Genomic DNA, 17468 nt, shown 5'->3' with positions numbered 1-17468 from the left:
TTCGAAAACGAAAACCCAGATAGGCAGGCGACAATGTCGGCGGCGACAGTCGGGCATCAAAGTCGATTATCACAATTTTCGGGATTTGCCTTAAATCACGCACCAGCAGTCGGAAACAACTCAATTAAAATTCCAGGAATGTAGCGCAACGGCCCTAGTGTCCTTTTTCCAGGCGGTTTTTGTGGTTTCTGATGTGGCCCCTGCTCCTTCTCCTGCTCCTGCTAATCCGTTAAATTAATGATAATGCGCGCAGCAAACTCGTAAATATCGTAGGGTCAGCCTTGTTGACCATTGTCGTGGCTGCTGTCGTGGCTGAAGATTCCGAAAAACCGCCTCATCTAGGCCCTAAATTCCACTCACACATGCGGGGATATTTGGGGGGATTTTCTCTGGGCCAATCCTGGGGATTAGCTTAACTGTTTAGGAAGTGCAGCTAAAAACTACTTGAAGGACAGGAAGCCACTGTAGAAACTTAAACTTTGAACATTCGATTTTCTTAAAAACTAATTAGTTGACCAATTTTTGATAAGTTTTGCAAAAATTTAAAAAATTGAAAATTTTTAACAGAGAATGTCAATTGATTGCCAATTTAATGACGAATTCACCGATGTATGACGTGTTTTTGGAGACTTCTCAAAAATAAACAAATTCTACAGAGTCCTTTTGTTGTAACTTGGCCAAAACTAGACGTACTTCCACAAAAGCGAATGTTTTGTATAGCTGGCCACCTATATTACACATCCACAATCGGGTTATAAAAATAAATTTAGTTTGATGTAAAAACCGATTTTTAGAAATCCATTTTTTTAAAAAATAATTTGTTTGACCAATTTTTTTGCATCTTTGATAATTTACATCATCATTTTTTGCAGAACTTTGAAAATCTGAAATTTTAACTGTGAATGCCATTCGATTGGAAATTTTATTACGAATTCAACGGTGTATGACATTCCAACATTTGACTATTATTTCCCAGGGTTTTGACACAAAAACCAAGTTTTTAATGTGTTTTTTGGACTTTTTGGCGATTTTTCAAACAACATTATTTCTGAAGAGTCATTTTGCTGTAACTTTTCCAAAATAAGACCCAAAGTCAAAAGAGTTGCTATTTTAAACAGCTGGCAACCAATACCATCCATCCCTGATCGATTGAAAAAAATTAATTAAGTTTTGACAAAAAAAACAGAATTTTAAAAAGGTTTTTTTGAAAAATTTATTTGCGTCAAAATTTCTGACTTTTTTGTAAGGGGGTACATCATAATTTTTGAAGAAATTTGACAATCTTAAAAATTTTAACTGTGATTGTCATTCGATTGGAAATTTTATTACGAATTCAACGGAGTATGACATTCCAACATTTGACCATTATTTCCCAGGGTTTTGACACAAAAACCAAGTTTTTAATGTGTTTTTTTGGGATTTTTGGGGATTTTTCAAACAACATTATTTCTGAAGAGTCCTTTTGCTGTAACTTTTCCAAAATAAGACCCAAAGTCAAAAGAGTTGCTATTTTAAACAGCTGGCAACCTATACCATCCATCCCTGATCGATTGAAAACAATTAATTTTGTTTTGACACAAAAACCAAATTTTGAAAATCGTTTTTTGAAAAATTTATTTGCGTCAAAATTTCTGACTTTTTTGTAAGAAATTTGACAATCTGAAAAAATTTTAAGTGTGAATGCCATTCGATTGGAAATTTTTTTACGAATTCAACGATGTATGACATTCCAACATTTGACCATTATTTCCCAGGGTTTTGACACAAAAACCAAGTTTTTAATGTGTTTTTTGGGATTTTTGGCGATTTTTCAAACAAAATTATTTTCGAAGAGTCTTTTTGCTGTAACTTTTCCAAAATAAGACCCAAAGTCAAAAGAGTTGCTATTTTAAACAGCTGGCAACCTATACCATCCATCCCTGATCGATTGAAAACAATTAATTTTGTTTTGACACAAAAACCGAATTTTGAAAAACGTTTTTTGAAAAATTTATTTTTGTCCAAATTTCTGACTTTTTTGTAAGGGGGTACATCATTATTTTTTTAAAGAAATTTGAAAATCTGAAAAAATTTTAACTGTGAATAGCATTCGATTGCAAATTTTATTACGAATTCAACGGTGTATGACATTCCAACATTTGACCATTATTTCCCAGGGTTTTGACACAAAAACCAAGTTTATAATGTTTTTTTTTTGGTATTTTTGGCGATTTTTCAAGCAATATTATTTCTGAAGAGTCTTTTTGCTGTAGCTTTTCCAAAAAAAGACCCAAAGTCAAAAGAGTTGCTATTTCGAACAGCTGGCAACCTATACCATCCATCTCTGATCAATCGAAAACAATTAATTAAGTTTTGACAAAAAAAAACAGAATTTTAAAAAGTTTTTTTTTTTTAAATTAACATAAGTCCAATTCCTGACTTTTTTGTAAGGGGGTAGATCATCATTTTTTGCAGAAATTTGAAAATCTAAAAAAAATACCATCCATCCCTGATCGATTGAAAACAATTAATTTGTTTTGACACAAAAACCGAATTTTGAAAAACGTTTTTTTGAAAAATTTATTTTTGTCCAAATTTCTGACTTTTTTGTAAGGGGGTACATCATCATTTTTTGCAGAAATTTGAAAATCTGAAAAAATTTTAACTGTGAATGCCATTCGATTGGAAATTTTATAACGAATTCAACGGTGTATGACATTCCAACATTTGACTATTATTTCCCAGGGCTTTGACATAAACACCAAGTTTTTAATGTGTGATCCCTGATCGATTGAAAACAATTAATTAAGTTTTGACAAAAAAACAGAATTTTAAAAAGGTTTTTTTGAAAAATTTATTTGCGTCAAAATTTCTGACTTTTTTGTAAGGGGGTACATCATCATTTTTTGCAGAAATTTGAAAATCTGAAAAAATTTTAACTGTGAATGCCATTCGATTGGAAATTTTATTACGAATTCAACGGTGTATGACTTTCCAACATTTGACTATTATTTCCCAGGGTTTTGACACAAAAACCAAGTTTTTAATGTGTTTTTTGGGATTTTTGGGGATTTTTGGGGATTTTTCAAACAACATTATTTCTGAAGAGTCCTTTTGCTGTAACTTTTCCAAAATAAGACCCAAAGTCAAAAGAGTTGCTATTTTAAACAACTGGCAACAAATACCATCCATCCCTGATCGATTGAAAACAATTAATTAAGTTTTGACAAAAAAAACAGAATTTTAAAAAACGTTTTTTGAAAAAGTTTTTTTTGTCCAAAATTCTGACTTTTTTGTAAGGGGGTACATCATAATATTTTGCAGAAATTTGAAAATCTGAAAAAATTTTAACTGTGAATGCCATTCGATTGGAAATTTTATTGTGAATTCAACGGTGTATGACATTCCAACATTTGACCATTATTTCCCAGGGTTTTGACACAAAAACCAAGTTTTTAATGTGTTTTTTGGGATTTTTAGCGATTTTTCAAACAATATTATTTCTGAAGAGTCTTTTTCCTGTAACTTTTCCAAAATAAGACCCAAAGTCAAAAGAGTTGCTATTTTGAACAGCTGGCAACCAATACCATCCATCCCTGATCGATTGAAAACAATTAATTTAGTTTTGACATAAAAACCGAGTTTTAAAAATCGTTATTTGAAATTTATGTCAAAATTTCGGACTTTTTTGTAATTTTTTGCAAAAATTTGAAAATGAATGAATGCCATTTGATGGGCATTTTAACTACGAATTCGCCGATGTATGACATTCCATCTGGTGACCATTTTTTCCCAAGGTTTTGATACAAAAACCGATATTTTAGGTGTTTTTTTTTTTGGGTTTTTAGAGATTTGACAAATAAAAATTCCTAAAGCGTCCTTTTGCTGTAACTTGGCCAAAATTGGAGCCATATACTACCCATCTACAATGGGTTTAGAGCAATAAATTTGGTTTAAATAAAAAAATACGAATTTTCAAAATAGACTTTTTGAAAAATTAACTTTATGACCAATTATTGCATTTATGATAAGGGAGTACATCATAATTTTTTGCGAAAATTTTAAAACTTAAAAATTTTAAACTGTTAATGCGACTTGATTGGCAAATTTAATGACGAGTTCACCGATGTATGACATTCCGTCTTTTGACCATTACTTCTCAGCGTTTCGATAAAAAAACTGATTTTTTTGGGTGGTTTTTTGGGTTTTTAGAGACTTGTCAAAAATCGAAATCCCAAAAAGAGTTATTTTGTTGTTACTTGGCCAGACTAGACGTACATCCACAAAAGTGACTGTTTTGTATAGCTGGCGACCTATACAACCCCTCAACAATCGGCTTATAAAAATAAATTTAGTTTTGATGTTAAACCCGATTTTTTAAATCCATATTTTCAAAAAATAATTTGTTGACCAATTTTTTGCGTTTTTGATAAGGGGGTACCCCATCATTTTTTTTCGAAAATTTGAAAGACTGAACAAATTGTATCTGTGAATGCCATTCGATTGGCAAATAAGCGACGAATCTTTTGATCATTACTTCTGTGCGTTTTGATAGAAAAACTGATTTTTTTTGTGATTTTTTGGGTTTTTGAAAACAAAATATTTAAAACATAGGAAAAGATTTCTAAAAGTTTACAAGATCTGGATAATTTTTGGCTAATAGATATGCGCAGAGATATTTCTTTCGCCTTGAATATTGACCATTACTTGACCCCCTGAATAGAATTAAAAATGGTTCACACCCAATTGTTTAAAATTATCATGCGATAACAGTTTAGTTTCTAGCGCAATTTTTTTTTGGTGTAAGGAAATCCTAAATTACTAAAAAATATTGTATTTTGATATTGTACTTTTATTTTTGGTTGAGTCTTCCTGACTTTCCAGTTCTTTTTCGTAGAGTCTCGTCCATGCCAGAGTAGTCCGATGTCCTTCGTCCCGTGTTGTTTGTGTCCACGTCCAAATCCCTGCCCCAACCCGAAATTCAGCTGGTGACGAAGGCAATTTGCACTTGAAGGGGTCGTGTTAGCCACTGGGTGACAGGCATTAAATAATTAACCCGCATTCAACATTTATAGGGACACGGGAAATGCGAGGAATGGGATTTGCAGGGTTCAGACAACGTCAAGTAATCCCCAAAAGAAAACATTTAACATTCGTAAGTGGCAATTGAATTAAAAACCAATAATATCAACCAAAAGTAACGAGCGGGAAAAGGGCAGGGGACTGTAAACGGAACATGTGTAGAGATATTTATTTAGCAAACATTGAGAAAATAACAAGAGTAAAACCAGAAGCACGCAGAAAAAATCACGCTGAGAAAAAAAGTGAGACAAGAATCACGTATTAAACTTAACTGAAGCAAAGGTAGCTTCAATATCAAGTCTTTTATAAGATCTTTTGTTGATTTATCTCTATTTTGTACCTTTAAATACGTATGATGGTGGAATTCTACATTTTTGAAAATAAAAAGGGTCGTTTTTTGATAAAAACTAACATAACTATTTGGTATTAATTTAAATTGAGCAGGAATTATTGAAGATCATTTAAATATTAATTGCTGAATATTGCAAAAATGAGACTTAATGATAAAAAACATAAAATGTTGGTATTTAAAGAAACTTTAGGCTTTGGCCCTTGAAATTTTTCCTCTGTGGATGCAAAAAAAGCGAGGAAAATCTATCAGTCGGGGGAAAAGAGTCCGGCGATAATCGAAATGCGAATGGAAAATCAAAGGTGAAAAGATGTGAAAAGCAAATGGAACGTGCACGGGGAGCATTTAACTACCAGCCCACTTTCCGCTTTTCCCATTTCCACGCTTTTCCCGCTTTCCCCCCTTTTCCCGCTTTTCCACCTCCACAACTCATGGGTAAGCCGCTGCTGAGGCACACATGACGTATTGGCAGGCGGTCCCTTGCCCCCATTTTTCCGCTTTTCCGCTTTTCCTGCTCGAAGCGCCGGGGCACTTGAAAGCCCGGGCATATCTTGATTGTTTGCATGTAAATCTGCACAAAATCCCCAAAGTACCCAAGTACCCGAAGTACCCAAAGGAAGAGACAGAGTCCTCGCTCCTCCTCCTGATTTTTCCTTGATGTCCTTGGCGCATCGCATCGCATCGCATCCCATCGCATCGCAATCCCTGGCACAATCGAACCGAATGGAGTCCTGGAGGTGAGCCGAGTTACCTGTGCGCTTACTCCAGGTGTTTTATGTGTTCGTCCTTTGTGACTGAGTCAAGTCGCTGCAGGTGTCTTCTTTCAATGTTCATCCCAGAAAGAACATTCATATTCTTATTTAAAACTACTACTTTAATTTAAAAAATAAGTCAAAGATGTTTGGGACTAATATTCTTAATATAAATCATAATCAAAATACCCTCCCACCCCTGTTAAAAAAATTGATATTTTTTAAATTCGCTACACTTAAAATGCCTATATTAATATTAACATGGTATAAATTCATTATTATTTTTATATATAATGGAATTTTAAAGTTCTTTAAGAAAAAAATATAATACAACTTTTTATATATGAACCACAATGCATAAGCTGAAATAAGCCCCAATTATATTTGAATACCATTTTCTTAAAATAATAAAATACATAATAATTTAAATAAATAATTTCTATTAATGAATAGAACTTAGTCTGTATTAAAAAGATCGTTTTGCTTAGTAATAGCAATAAAGGTAATGCACAAGCTAAAACATGAAGAGAATTCTTAAGTAAGTCGATTATAAAGTTAGATACGATTTTAAAAAAGTTAAACCTAAATTTAAACTGAAACTAGTTAAGTTTATTTACCTACACTAAATTGTAATGATAAAAGGTAGCATAGATTAAAAATTATTTTGTATTATTACATATTTACACAGTTTTAGCTGTCATAAAGATCCTAACAACCGAATCCTTTAGGACTTTCTGTGCGCACCCTTCTTTTTTTCCCACATTGCGTGGCCAATTTTCCGATTTTCTACGATTTTCTGCTGCTCGTTTTGCCCAGTTCTTCAGGCAGTGCTTCCTCTGTTGCCCATTTTCCATTTCCCTGCACTTTTTCATTTTTTTTTTTTTTTGTCGAGCAACTACCTTTGTGGCAGCCACGCCCACTGCATTTATTGGAATTTCACAATAAACAAGCGTTGGAGGTGCAGAGTGCAGAAAAAAAGGATGCGACACTCGTAGGCCAAAGCCAAACCATGGCATTTGTACAAGTTTTTGGTTTGGCTGGGTTCCCTTTTTTCCTTAACCCGTTTTGGTTTCTGTTTCTGTTTTTTTTTTTTTTTTTTTTTTGCAACAGCAGCAAGAGCAGCCCCTAAGGTCCTTTTTTTTTGTTTTCTGCGAAGGATGTAATTAAAAAAGGGCCAGAGCAACAGCATGGTGATGCGGGATTAAAAAAAATGGAGCTCTGGAGCTTGTAAACTTTGCAGCACACTCGAAGTTGCGACAACAGTCGCCTTCTCCACCCCTTTGTGTTTTCTAGACCCCCATTTTAAGAGCCCTTTTTTTACCCCCGCCCCATTTTAACCCCCATTGGGGCTGCCAAATCGATGAGCTGCTCTAACGATATCCATAGCTCAAAGCCAAATCTCGGCACAAACAGGATATACATATGGCTCGGCAGTCAAAGTCAATCCTTGCAGTTTCGAATCCCCAACCAGGATTCACACCCACCCACCCATGTTGTCGATGTGGATCCATCCTCCATCCGCATCCGTTGCGACTTGGGTTTTGTAGTCAAGTCAGCTTCTGTTTTCCCTTTTGGCCACCTCACTCGCCGGATTTGTGTTTTTTGTTCGCCTTTGTTTCTTATCGAGAGTCTCCTTTTTTTTTAGCGGCCATTCTGCCCTGTGATATTGAGCCGGCCAACACTCAAAGCGAAGCCAGTGAGCCGGGGCTTTTCCCGGCCCCATCCCTGATCTGATTTTGCAGCAATTTTGGCCCAGTTGCCGCCTTGACGTATTCGGTTTTAGTGTGATTTGTATGGATGAATGGAGCGATGTGAAAGAGCTCGGGAAAAATCAGAAAAAGCGGGGGTGCTCGCATTGCGATTTCATGCTCAAAAGCGGACTGGCCATCAAACGGAGCTGAAAGTGAAACGCTTGGTCCACGCTTCCCCATTTTCTTACTAGTACCAATCCCAATCCCAATGCCAATCCCAATCCCAATCGCTATCGCAATCCCAATGCCCGACTCGGATTCAGTTTTTGAATGGCCAGCAACAGGAGATGGACTTCTTATTTGAAGACAATAAAAAGGGGAATAGAAATGCCTGGGAAAGGAATGCTGTATCTACATTCTTGGGGTAAATATTATTTCAACAGCGATCTAAGAAGAGGGACGGTTAATAAAAGAGACATTTAAATGCTTACAAACTACAATGGTAAAACGAATTAGTATTAGTAATAGTAATTTATATTTAATTTTTTTGTGTCAAAGATTTATTTATTGAAGCATGGAAAATCAACATATATATTTGGCTTTATTGACAAATGTTAAATTATGTTTAAATTCCATTTTTACTCCAAACGTTTAACGTGCCACGGTTTTTTTATGGCATACAAAAAATTATGTTGTAGAGGCTTTAAATATTTAATAATGGTTATGGTAAAGGTTATATTACCTTTTATAATTTTTACTAAATGGAACACCAATATAATAACTGTTGCAAAAATAAACCTTTTTCAACAATTCAAATTCTTTAATTTTAATGAAAAAAACCAAATGCCACTCTGATCCTTGGCCTTTGATGGCTTGCCTGTGGATTTCCTACTCACTTGCCTGAAGAAACCCTCGTTTTTCCCTCAACATTTTCCATTTCCACCTTCATCTCAGAAATGCGTCGTTTTTTCTTCCGCTCCCAATCGACCAGAGCGTGCAAATCCCAGGGAAATGCAACATTCGTTGCTGATGTTGCTGCTGTTGCTGCCGTTGCTGCTGTTGTGCCGATGATGTTGCTGCTGTTCAGACAATGTTGCTGCTGTTGTTGCAGTCGCTTCCGTTACATGGCGGCTTATGTGTTGCCGGTTGTCGGTTTCTGGTTGTTGGTTGTTATGATTTTCCTTTTTGCCTAGACTTGCGTGTCACCCGTTCCCAAATATATCAAGGGTATTTCAGCTTATGCATTTAAGGCAGTTTCAATTCCATTGAAATATGAAAAATAAAAAAGGAAATATTTGTCACTTGAAAACATTATTTAAATTAAAATATAAAATGGTAATGGGATAGTATAAAATAGTAATTTGATTCAGCACCATTCCAATAACCTTACTCTAAATCAAGAATTGTTTTTGCACTCATTTAAATATTCGCAATGAAGTTGTCACAGGTGAATTCAACAAATTTAATGAGACTTAAAATACAAAATTAGGTTCTTATTTCTATCTTAGTGAATTTAAAATATAACTATATTTTAAACCCATTCAAACTAAGCGATTAATCTTTTAACTGATTGCTGTAAATTATTTCATTATTGCACTTGAGCTCTACTTTTTTATATAATATATCCTATTTAATAATAAATAACGTTTGTAGTTTAACAAATTTCAATTTATTTCTTGAGGACCTTTAGGGCACATGCTTTTTTCTGGAAGTGTACTTTGTGATCTAACAGGCAAAAATATGCCCTATTCATTGAACAATCGACTGCGCTCTGGAGTTTAATGCATCAACCATAATGTAGTGGGTATTTCTGGATCATTTTCGGTTTTTGGGGAGAGGAAAGGGATGCAGTATCACATCCTACTTGTCGAAACGCCCCGAATGTAGGGCGTGGCGGGTCACGAATTGTTTGGCCTTGGGCTTCCGCAGCTCCACCTCGTTGGCCAGCTCCTTGTATTTGTCATTAATGTACTGCAGCCGCGAACTATTTACAGTGTGACGTCGACTTAGCGGATTGTGGATTGCGGGGCGGGGGCGTGGCACCACCGACTGGGGCTCATCTTTATCCTGGTCAACATCCTCGGGACTCGTGGGCGTTTGGCTGCCCTGGAGAAATGGCGCCTTCATGCGTTGCGAATCTGGACAAGGATAATTTAAAAAAAACTGCAACTAGTTTATGAATTCCACCGATTTCTGAATGTATACTAACCATAACACATAGATCGCATTGTCTTTTGACTCTGCAGAGCAGTTTGCATCTTGAAAACCCGCAGCATGTCGCGAAATCACAAAAACCCTTAAGTTTTTGTAGTACCGCGATTGAGATGGATTTGGTTTCAGTTGACTCCCTATTCCCTTGCTGGAAAGTTCGTTTTTTTTTCGGGGGAGTGTAAAAAATGAGTTTGCCAGAAAGTAAAAAGAGCACCGTGAAATGGAATGAAATGAAATGCCTGGCTGTGAGTGGAAAATCAGAGCCTCCTGCATCCAGAAAAACAAACAAAAAAAGAAAAACAAAAAAAAAAAATGACCTGATGGGCATCCATTTCCACTCGCCCCCGCTTTTGCCCATTGCCACGCTTTTTGGCCACCATTTTCCCATTTGCCACCGCCCACCCGCTCTCCGGCCCTTGCATGCATATTTATAGTTCCGCTTGTTGACAAATATCGCGCTCTGTTGACTGACGGAAAATTCATCGGCGGGGCGGGAAAAGTCGGGGAAAAGCGGAAGCTGCACTGATTAGAAACATAGTGTGGTGTCCTCGCTGAAAAACTGCTGGTGATGGCACAAAAAATATCTGGGGGAAAAATCCCGGGACCGACATGCCCACACTCTTCGATTACCTATATATGGCATTTTGTTGGGGATCAAGAGTATTTGGCTATCAAGAACTGCAGGAATATAGAAAATAGAATTATTGGATGAGGGCTGCACTTTGATTTTTGGGAAATTTTATCACTGGAAAATTAAGTTTACGAGTCCACAAAAAATATTCACTATATTATTAGAATATTCATTCAATACATTGTACATTTTATTTTATTGCAGAAAACGTTGATTGAGGTACCAAATTACCCAATAAAATGCATCGTTTTAGTGATAGAACATTTCAAAACTTCTTTTATGTTTACTAATTCTATGGAATAGCTTGCATAAAGGTGACCCAAAAACTGCATATCAAAATGGCACATCTATAAACTTTTGTAATTAAATTTCCAAACAATTTGCTTTAAAATATTGTTTTTTATTGATCACAAATCCAAGATTACAAGGAGTTTAGTTTAGTTTAGTTTAATCAATTAAATTCCGATTTAAAAGTGGCATACCTCTAACCTTTGTGGTTAGATTCTCTGACAATCTGCTTTAAACCCATTTTAGACCCATTTGCAAGTTGGTGACCCAAAAAAGCTCTTTTAAAACTCATAGTTTATTTATTAATAAATTGCGACCCTTTATTTAGTATTTGTTTAATAATAAAATAAATTTACCCAGTATTATTATCCAATCCAGGACTAATATATATAAAGCCAAGTTATAATAAGCACAAATAGATTTCGGTAACCCCAAATCTAACCATTATATTTATGACCTTAATTTTCATATTTTCTTTTATAAATACCTATTGTTTATTCGCTTTTCAACTTTATTACCATTATAAAAAAAATATTCATTTGAGTTGTAAGAACAATCGCATTTTACCGAATCGTAGGTTGTACATGAATGAATAAATATTTTTCCCCAATAAAGAGCATGAATAGTTCGCCGGTTTTGAATTGGGTCTCCTGTGAAAATGCACTTGTCATGGGATTGCACATCCTGGAGAGTCCTTTATCCGTATCCGTATTCCCCTGCTGCAGCTAAACCAATCCAGTGCCATGAATACAAAATGGCTGCATCGATTGGTGAGCTCGAGCCGCATATTTCAGCGATTGAAATATTAATGGGCGGCAATGGATATGAAGAGGATACAAATCCAAATCCGAATCCGAATGCGGATCGGTGGCAGCGCCGGCGCTACACTTGTCTTTGTTCAGCAATTTGTGGCAACAATTGGCACAAAGGGCGGCGCACAATAAAAGCCACCTAAGACTACAGGTTGCACTGGCATGTGTGGATCCGCCTGCGAGTCCGCGTCCAGATTCCGATTTCTGCATTCTTTCTACTGTTTCCCATTTTCTGGCTATTAGCATTTGGATAAGCCGCACTTAGGGCTAATATATGCATATATGGTTTGGCCGGCAAAAAGGATTCGGCAGACTGTTCGTCTGGGATAATCCTTCATCGGGCGATCGTGCAGATCCTTTGTTTTGTGTGTGCCATTGTGCAACCGACACTTGTTCTCGTTGCCCAGTTAATACACAGAGAGCACAGGCAATACACTGCACAAAAGCACACCCGGCCACAAAGGACGTGGCAGGATGCTGAATGCTGGATGCAGAATGCTGAGCTGGATCGATCGATAGCCCTTTGTCCCTTGGCCGAGATCCCTCCGCGATCCACTCAAGATAAATTAGCCCACGAAGTGTGTGTAAGCTTAGCCGGGGGATTAGTTTCGGTTTCGGGGGCCTGAGCAGAGTTCAATTTCCGTGGGCTAAGGTTAGGTAGACGGGCGATCTCAGACGGCGTGTCTTCCGGTTAATAGCTGCCTGGATATGAGGGAATATACTCCTACGCGATGCTAAAAATATATAAACAACAATATGAAAACAAAGTCTGTATCTTAATTTATTTATTTAGCAATTAAAGTGTGTGAAAAAGTAGAAAAGTTTAAACAAAGTTACTGATTTGTTAAAATATAAAAAAATTGGTTAAACAAACATATCTGATTTTATATATTTAGCATTTAAAAAGTATTACAAATTAAAAATAAATAAAATAACTTGCTTAAGTTTGTTCAAACAAAGTTACTGATTGGTAAACAAAAAAATTGTATTTAATAAATTATATGCCACATACAGTAAAGTACTATATAAGCAATAAAAAATTCAAAATGAGTTAATAAATGAGTAAAGATTCAATACCTTTGTCTTATAAGTGCAATTGCATTCTTTTTCAACATAATCAATTTTTGATAAACAAGCGAAGTGCCTTAAAATAATAATATATAATATAATATTTTAATTGGTAAAATATCTTGAGCGTTAAAAAATTAGAACATACTCATTTCTATTTTAAGTACGTACATTATATTATTGGTTTTATGAAAACTAGATGTTAAAGTGTAGCTTAACATTAATGTATTGTATCCATATTTACTGATATAAACATACAAATTTCAACTCACACAAACGAATATGCATTACATTCATCTACCTTTTTTCTAAAACTTTGTAAAATTTCTTTCTAATTTTATTCTTAAAAAACTAAAAGAATACTATAACCCCTTATACTATATACTTAATTATAAAACTATGATATAAATTGTAATATTATGCAAAATGTAAGAATTGACCAATAGCAAACTTGTAGCACTAAAGAAGTTCATCAAATAAATAAAAAAAATACATTTCCTTGATCAATATTTCACCGACTTTGTCTGTTTCTTTCCCAATATCGAGCGGGCAGAACGAAAGCACCGGGCAGCTGAAATTGTGTACATAAAAAATTACAATACAGAAAAGTTTATTACGAGAAATCCATGAAAATCAATGGAATGCGAGTAATAAACAGAGCGAGCGAGGGCAAATGCAGGGCGAAGGGGATTGCAATTATTAAAATAATGTCCACAGGCCATTGAGTTCATAACGCGAATGAGGCCGCAATAAAATAAATAAATGAAGAGGAACTTGTCCTCAAATGAGGCATGCAAATGTCGCCAGGCGAAATAACAAAGGACGTCGACTGCCTGAAAGCTGAACGCTGAACGAGGACGAGGGGTGGAGAGGGGAGGGGAGTCGTCAAGCTCTATCATGGTCGTCCTGGCCCATCCTGCCCTGAAATTTATTAAAAACAAAGAATATAATGCCGGCGAACGCCGTCGAAAATAACAATATCCAGAGAGGCGGCGACTTTGGATGGTGGATTGGTGGGTTGGTGGATTGCTCGATTTTCGGCCATTGGCCACAGCTGTTGGCCTGATAGATTAAAGGGCGGCCAGATATTAAATCTGGCTTGTTTTTCTCCCCACTTCCACATTCCACAGCCGCGAGGAGATTATTAAAGAAATAAGATAAGCCGAAAAAGGGGGAGGAAATCTTGCAATATCTGGCCGTGATTCTTAATTGAGGCAACTGGAGTTCGCGGACAAAGTTTGGAGAGGGAAATTCACCGGATTTTAAACATTTTAATTATGTGAGTAAATATTTAAAAAGTATAAGTACTTGATGTAAATAAAATTAAAACAAATAAAATAATCAATATATTATAGGTAATATTATAAAAATACCAATTGTATGATTTTAGTTTTATAGCTATTATAAATATTTTTTTATTGATATTTATATTAGATATCACATTGCTTACGAAATAATGATTTTAGCCATGATAACTATGTTTTTAGTTCTATGAATCTGATTTTTACTGTTTACAGATTTTAATGTTACTAAGACCTAGCTTGATATTGCATCTACACAAATACTTAATGAATATGATATGTTCATATAACTAGATTTTTTACTTCCGGAAAACTCCCACTAAAACCCCTCGTGTGTGGACTTTCCCACACAAAACAAAAAATAAAAATACCATTAAAATCATTTGACACTTTTGCCAATAAATGTTTTTTTTTTTTGCCAGGATTATCGCTAAGTAAGTGTGACTGTGACCGGGAGCAGTTTCAGTTTCAGTTTCGGTTTCGGGATCACAATTTGCAGACACAATTTGCAGACTGACCCCCGGGCAAGTGCTTAACCCTCTGCCAGCCGAGGGGGTGCAAAAAAAACAAAAAAAAAAAATATACGGCAAAGGACAAAAAGTTGAGAAGTTCAAGTGTATAATTTCGTAACAATTGGGACAGTTTTAGTGCTTCGCCAGAACGAAAAAGGAGCGAGGAGGTCGGTGTTTGGGTGTTTCGGTGTTTTTGGTGTCGGCGGTGGTTGCTCCCGTGTTTCCCTTACAATTTCCACATTGCCCGAACTTAAATGCGGTTTCGTGTTACACATGTGCGTCTAATTAGCGACTGCTTAACGATAACAAGGACAATGGACAAAGGACGACGGACGACGGGTCGAAGGTCCTGTAACTAATATGCCAGAAAATTAGGGGGAGCGTCCCGTTAACGAGCATGAAATTATTATCGAACTGCGATTAATGGTTCCTTGCAGGATGTGTTATGTTGTTGGGCCAACACTTGTCCTCTGCTCGCATGCGTGAAGCAGGTCCAATCTCCTTGACATTACGACAACTCAAGTGCATTTTCCTCGACATTCCTGCCCTGCAACACTTTTCACACGAATTCCGGCGCCACGGCCTCAAGTGCACTTCCGTCTGCAATTCTCCGGAGATTCGAAAAACTCGGACCCATAGCAGCTGTTCCAATTTGCCTATTGCTTACCAGCCCCCCCCCCCCCCCCCGCAAGTCACAATTACTTAGCATAAAATCGTGTGTGGACAGCTCCAGGATTCGGGATTCGGGTCTAGGGATCCAGGCTTAAGCAGCTCGGCAAATCGGATTTGGAGCTTGGGGCGTTAATAATTGGGCACCCCGACCGCTCTGATAAGTGAAAAGCCGCCGCTTTCCGTTTGATCCTTTCCCAGAAATACCCTGTAAGGACAAGAGGGACTTAAAAGTTTAAACACAATGGCGAAGCCAATTTTGTACCATTCTGAAATGTTTTCTTTTGCTGCTAAACGAAAATAATAATGCGATAAAATATCAGTATTTAGGAAAAACACCTACACTAAATCAATATTTGACACGATGAATAAGGCTGTGAAATTTTATGAACTGTAAGACATTTATAAAGAATTATTAAAATAGCTTTTAGACTTTCGATTCGAACTTGAGATAATCACTTATTTATTTATTATTTATTAAGGAAATAATTTGTTTTCAAAAAAAACTCCGCCTGGACTCAAATGTTAAGATAAAATATTAGTATAAAAGGTTTCTATAAGGACACATTGCTAAAAGTTATAATATAAAAAAAAATATATTTCTATATATTATATATATTTTTTTTGGTTTATTTGAAGCAGGGTATAAGCCCTTCCAGTTTCCTCGATGTCTTCAATTCAGTGGCTCTCCGTGTAACTTTTTTTGTTGTTTTGCCTTTCTTTTGTGCAAATTGAGTTACCCCCTTTGGAGAAGGGGCATTGAAAAAGGCAAGGGCAAGGGGCAAGGGGCAAGGGGCAAGGGCAGGGCTGGGTCAGGGGCGTCGGTGGGGGGACAGTGTAGGTTTCGGTTTCGGGTTCTACATTGATGCCCACTTTGTTTTCATGCGCGCTGATATGTGAGCCGCAGGGCTTAGGCCAGACACATTGGCCCAAAGGAAAAGGCAGAAGGTCGGAAAAAAAGGGGGAAAATTGGAGGTGGAAAAAGGAAGAAGGATGGCCCCCACACTCATACGCACACACTCACACACACACGCACACACACATGACCAGCCCCATTCCTTTTCCTTGGGCGGGCAGCTTGGTGTTGATTTTTCAACCGAATCGAGAAAATTTGTTGGCTGAGATCCGTTGAGGCGTAGACCATAATCAACTTCAGTGGCCAAGACTCAATTTATATTTCGGCAGTAGCTTGCAGCAGCTGTGTGTCTGCACACAGAAAAATTTGGGACTTAAGAATAAGCTAAAATATATTTTCATATTTAATTTACGAACTAATTAGGAATAATTACAAGGGAATAATAAAATTTTATTTTCTTTCTTTCTCAGCAGATTCAATAAGTTCTGATAGGCTCTATTAATATTAATATTAATTTATTAAGACTTTGACTTTTGTTAAACTAATTCCGAATAGTTCTCGAGCTAATGTTTTCCGTTCCCCATATATTTCGGCTGTGTGTGCGTTTGCATTTTGTGATGAAATAAAATGGAAAAAGGATTTCCGCTTGCAGTCCCTTGGTCAGTCCATCAATGGCCCCGCCCCCTTGCACCACCCACCCCACCCCCGCCCCCCCTCCCCCCTTCCGTTTGGCTCAAAGGTGTAAATTTTATTTGAATTATTCGCAAAAGGTCAACAGCAACGTATTTGTGTTTCCAGCTGAATTTGGCTTAGTTTGTTACGTGTTCGGAATGCGACGAATTTCAGTTCTGGTCTCGAATTTCTCGGCAATTTTCGGACATTTGAAGTTGGTTTGATTTAACTTCCGGTCATTTCATTTCCTCTTCTATTTTTTAGCTTGAATAGATGTAAAGCGAAACGTAGTTGAGGGAAATGTACACAGAATATTCAGCTCACCAATGGACAAGTCAATTTGGAGAGCTAAAAGTCAAACTTTGACGACAGGTAGCTTAAAATTTAATAGAATATAATATTAAATATAAGTACAAAATATTTTTTAAAAAGCAGTTAGTAAAGTTAAGTTCAAGTATAAAACATTGTTTTGGTTATTGGCATTGCGAAAAAATAAATAAAACAGGACACGGATTGGTTGTTATTTAAGACTGCGATTTTTAAGAATAAAAGTCAAAAATAAATCTTATATTTGTTCTAGCCCACAGGGTGCATA

General features: G+C 36.3%; 1 protein-coding gene across 1 annotated transcript; it reads right to left on the bottom strand.

The window, feature by feature from the left end:
- Positions 1 to 9570: 9570 nt before the first annotated feature.
- Positions 9571 to 10320, bottom strand: LOC128264291 (uncharacterized). Its single transcript, XM_052999695.1, has 2 exons — positions 10063 to 10320; positions 9571 to 9991 (listed from the first exon to the last, which is right to left on the bottom strand). The coding sequence occupies exons 1-2, from the start codon at positions 10127 to 10129 to the stop codon at positions 9714 to 9716; spliced, it is 345 nt and encodes a 114-aa protein (XP_052855655.1). The 5' UTR covers positions 10130 to 10320; the 3' UTR covers positions 9571 to 9713.
- Positions 10321 to 17468: the final 7148 nt, after the last annotated feature.

Source organism: Drosophila gunungcola, unplaced genomic scaffold (assembly GCF_025200985.1).
Source record: "Drosophila gunungcola strain Sukarami unplaced genomic scaffold, Dgunungcola_SK_2 000064F, whole genome shotgun sequence".
NCBI classification, from domain to species: Eukaryota; Metazoa; Arthropoda; class Insecta; order Diptera; family Drosophilidae; genus Drosophila; species Drosophila gunungcola.
The sequence above is the reverse complement of the archived record's forward strand: the minus strand, read 5'-3'. Positions and strand labels throughout refer to the sequence as shown.

What these genes read in the sequence shown, in the direction of transcription:
- LOC128264291 (XM_052999695.1), bottom strand. Translation starts at nt 10,129, where the DNA reads ATGCTGCGGGTTTTCAAGATGCAAACTGCTCTGCAGAGTCAAAAGACA. An exon ending in AATGCGATCTATGTGTTATG is followed by an intron (nt 9,992 to 10,062) that starts GTTAGTATACAT and finishes ATCCTTGTCCAG; the next exon opens with ATTCGCAACGCATGAAGGCG.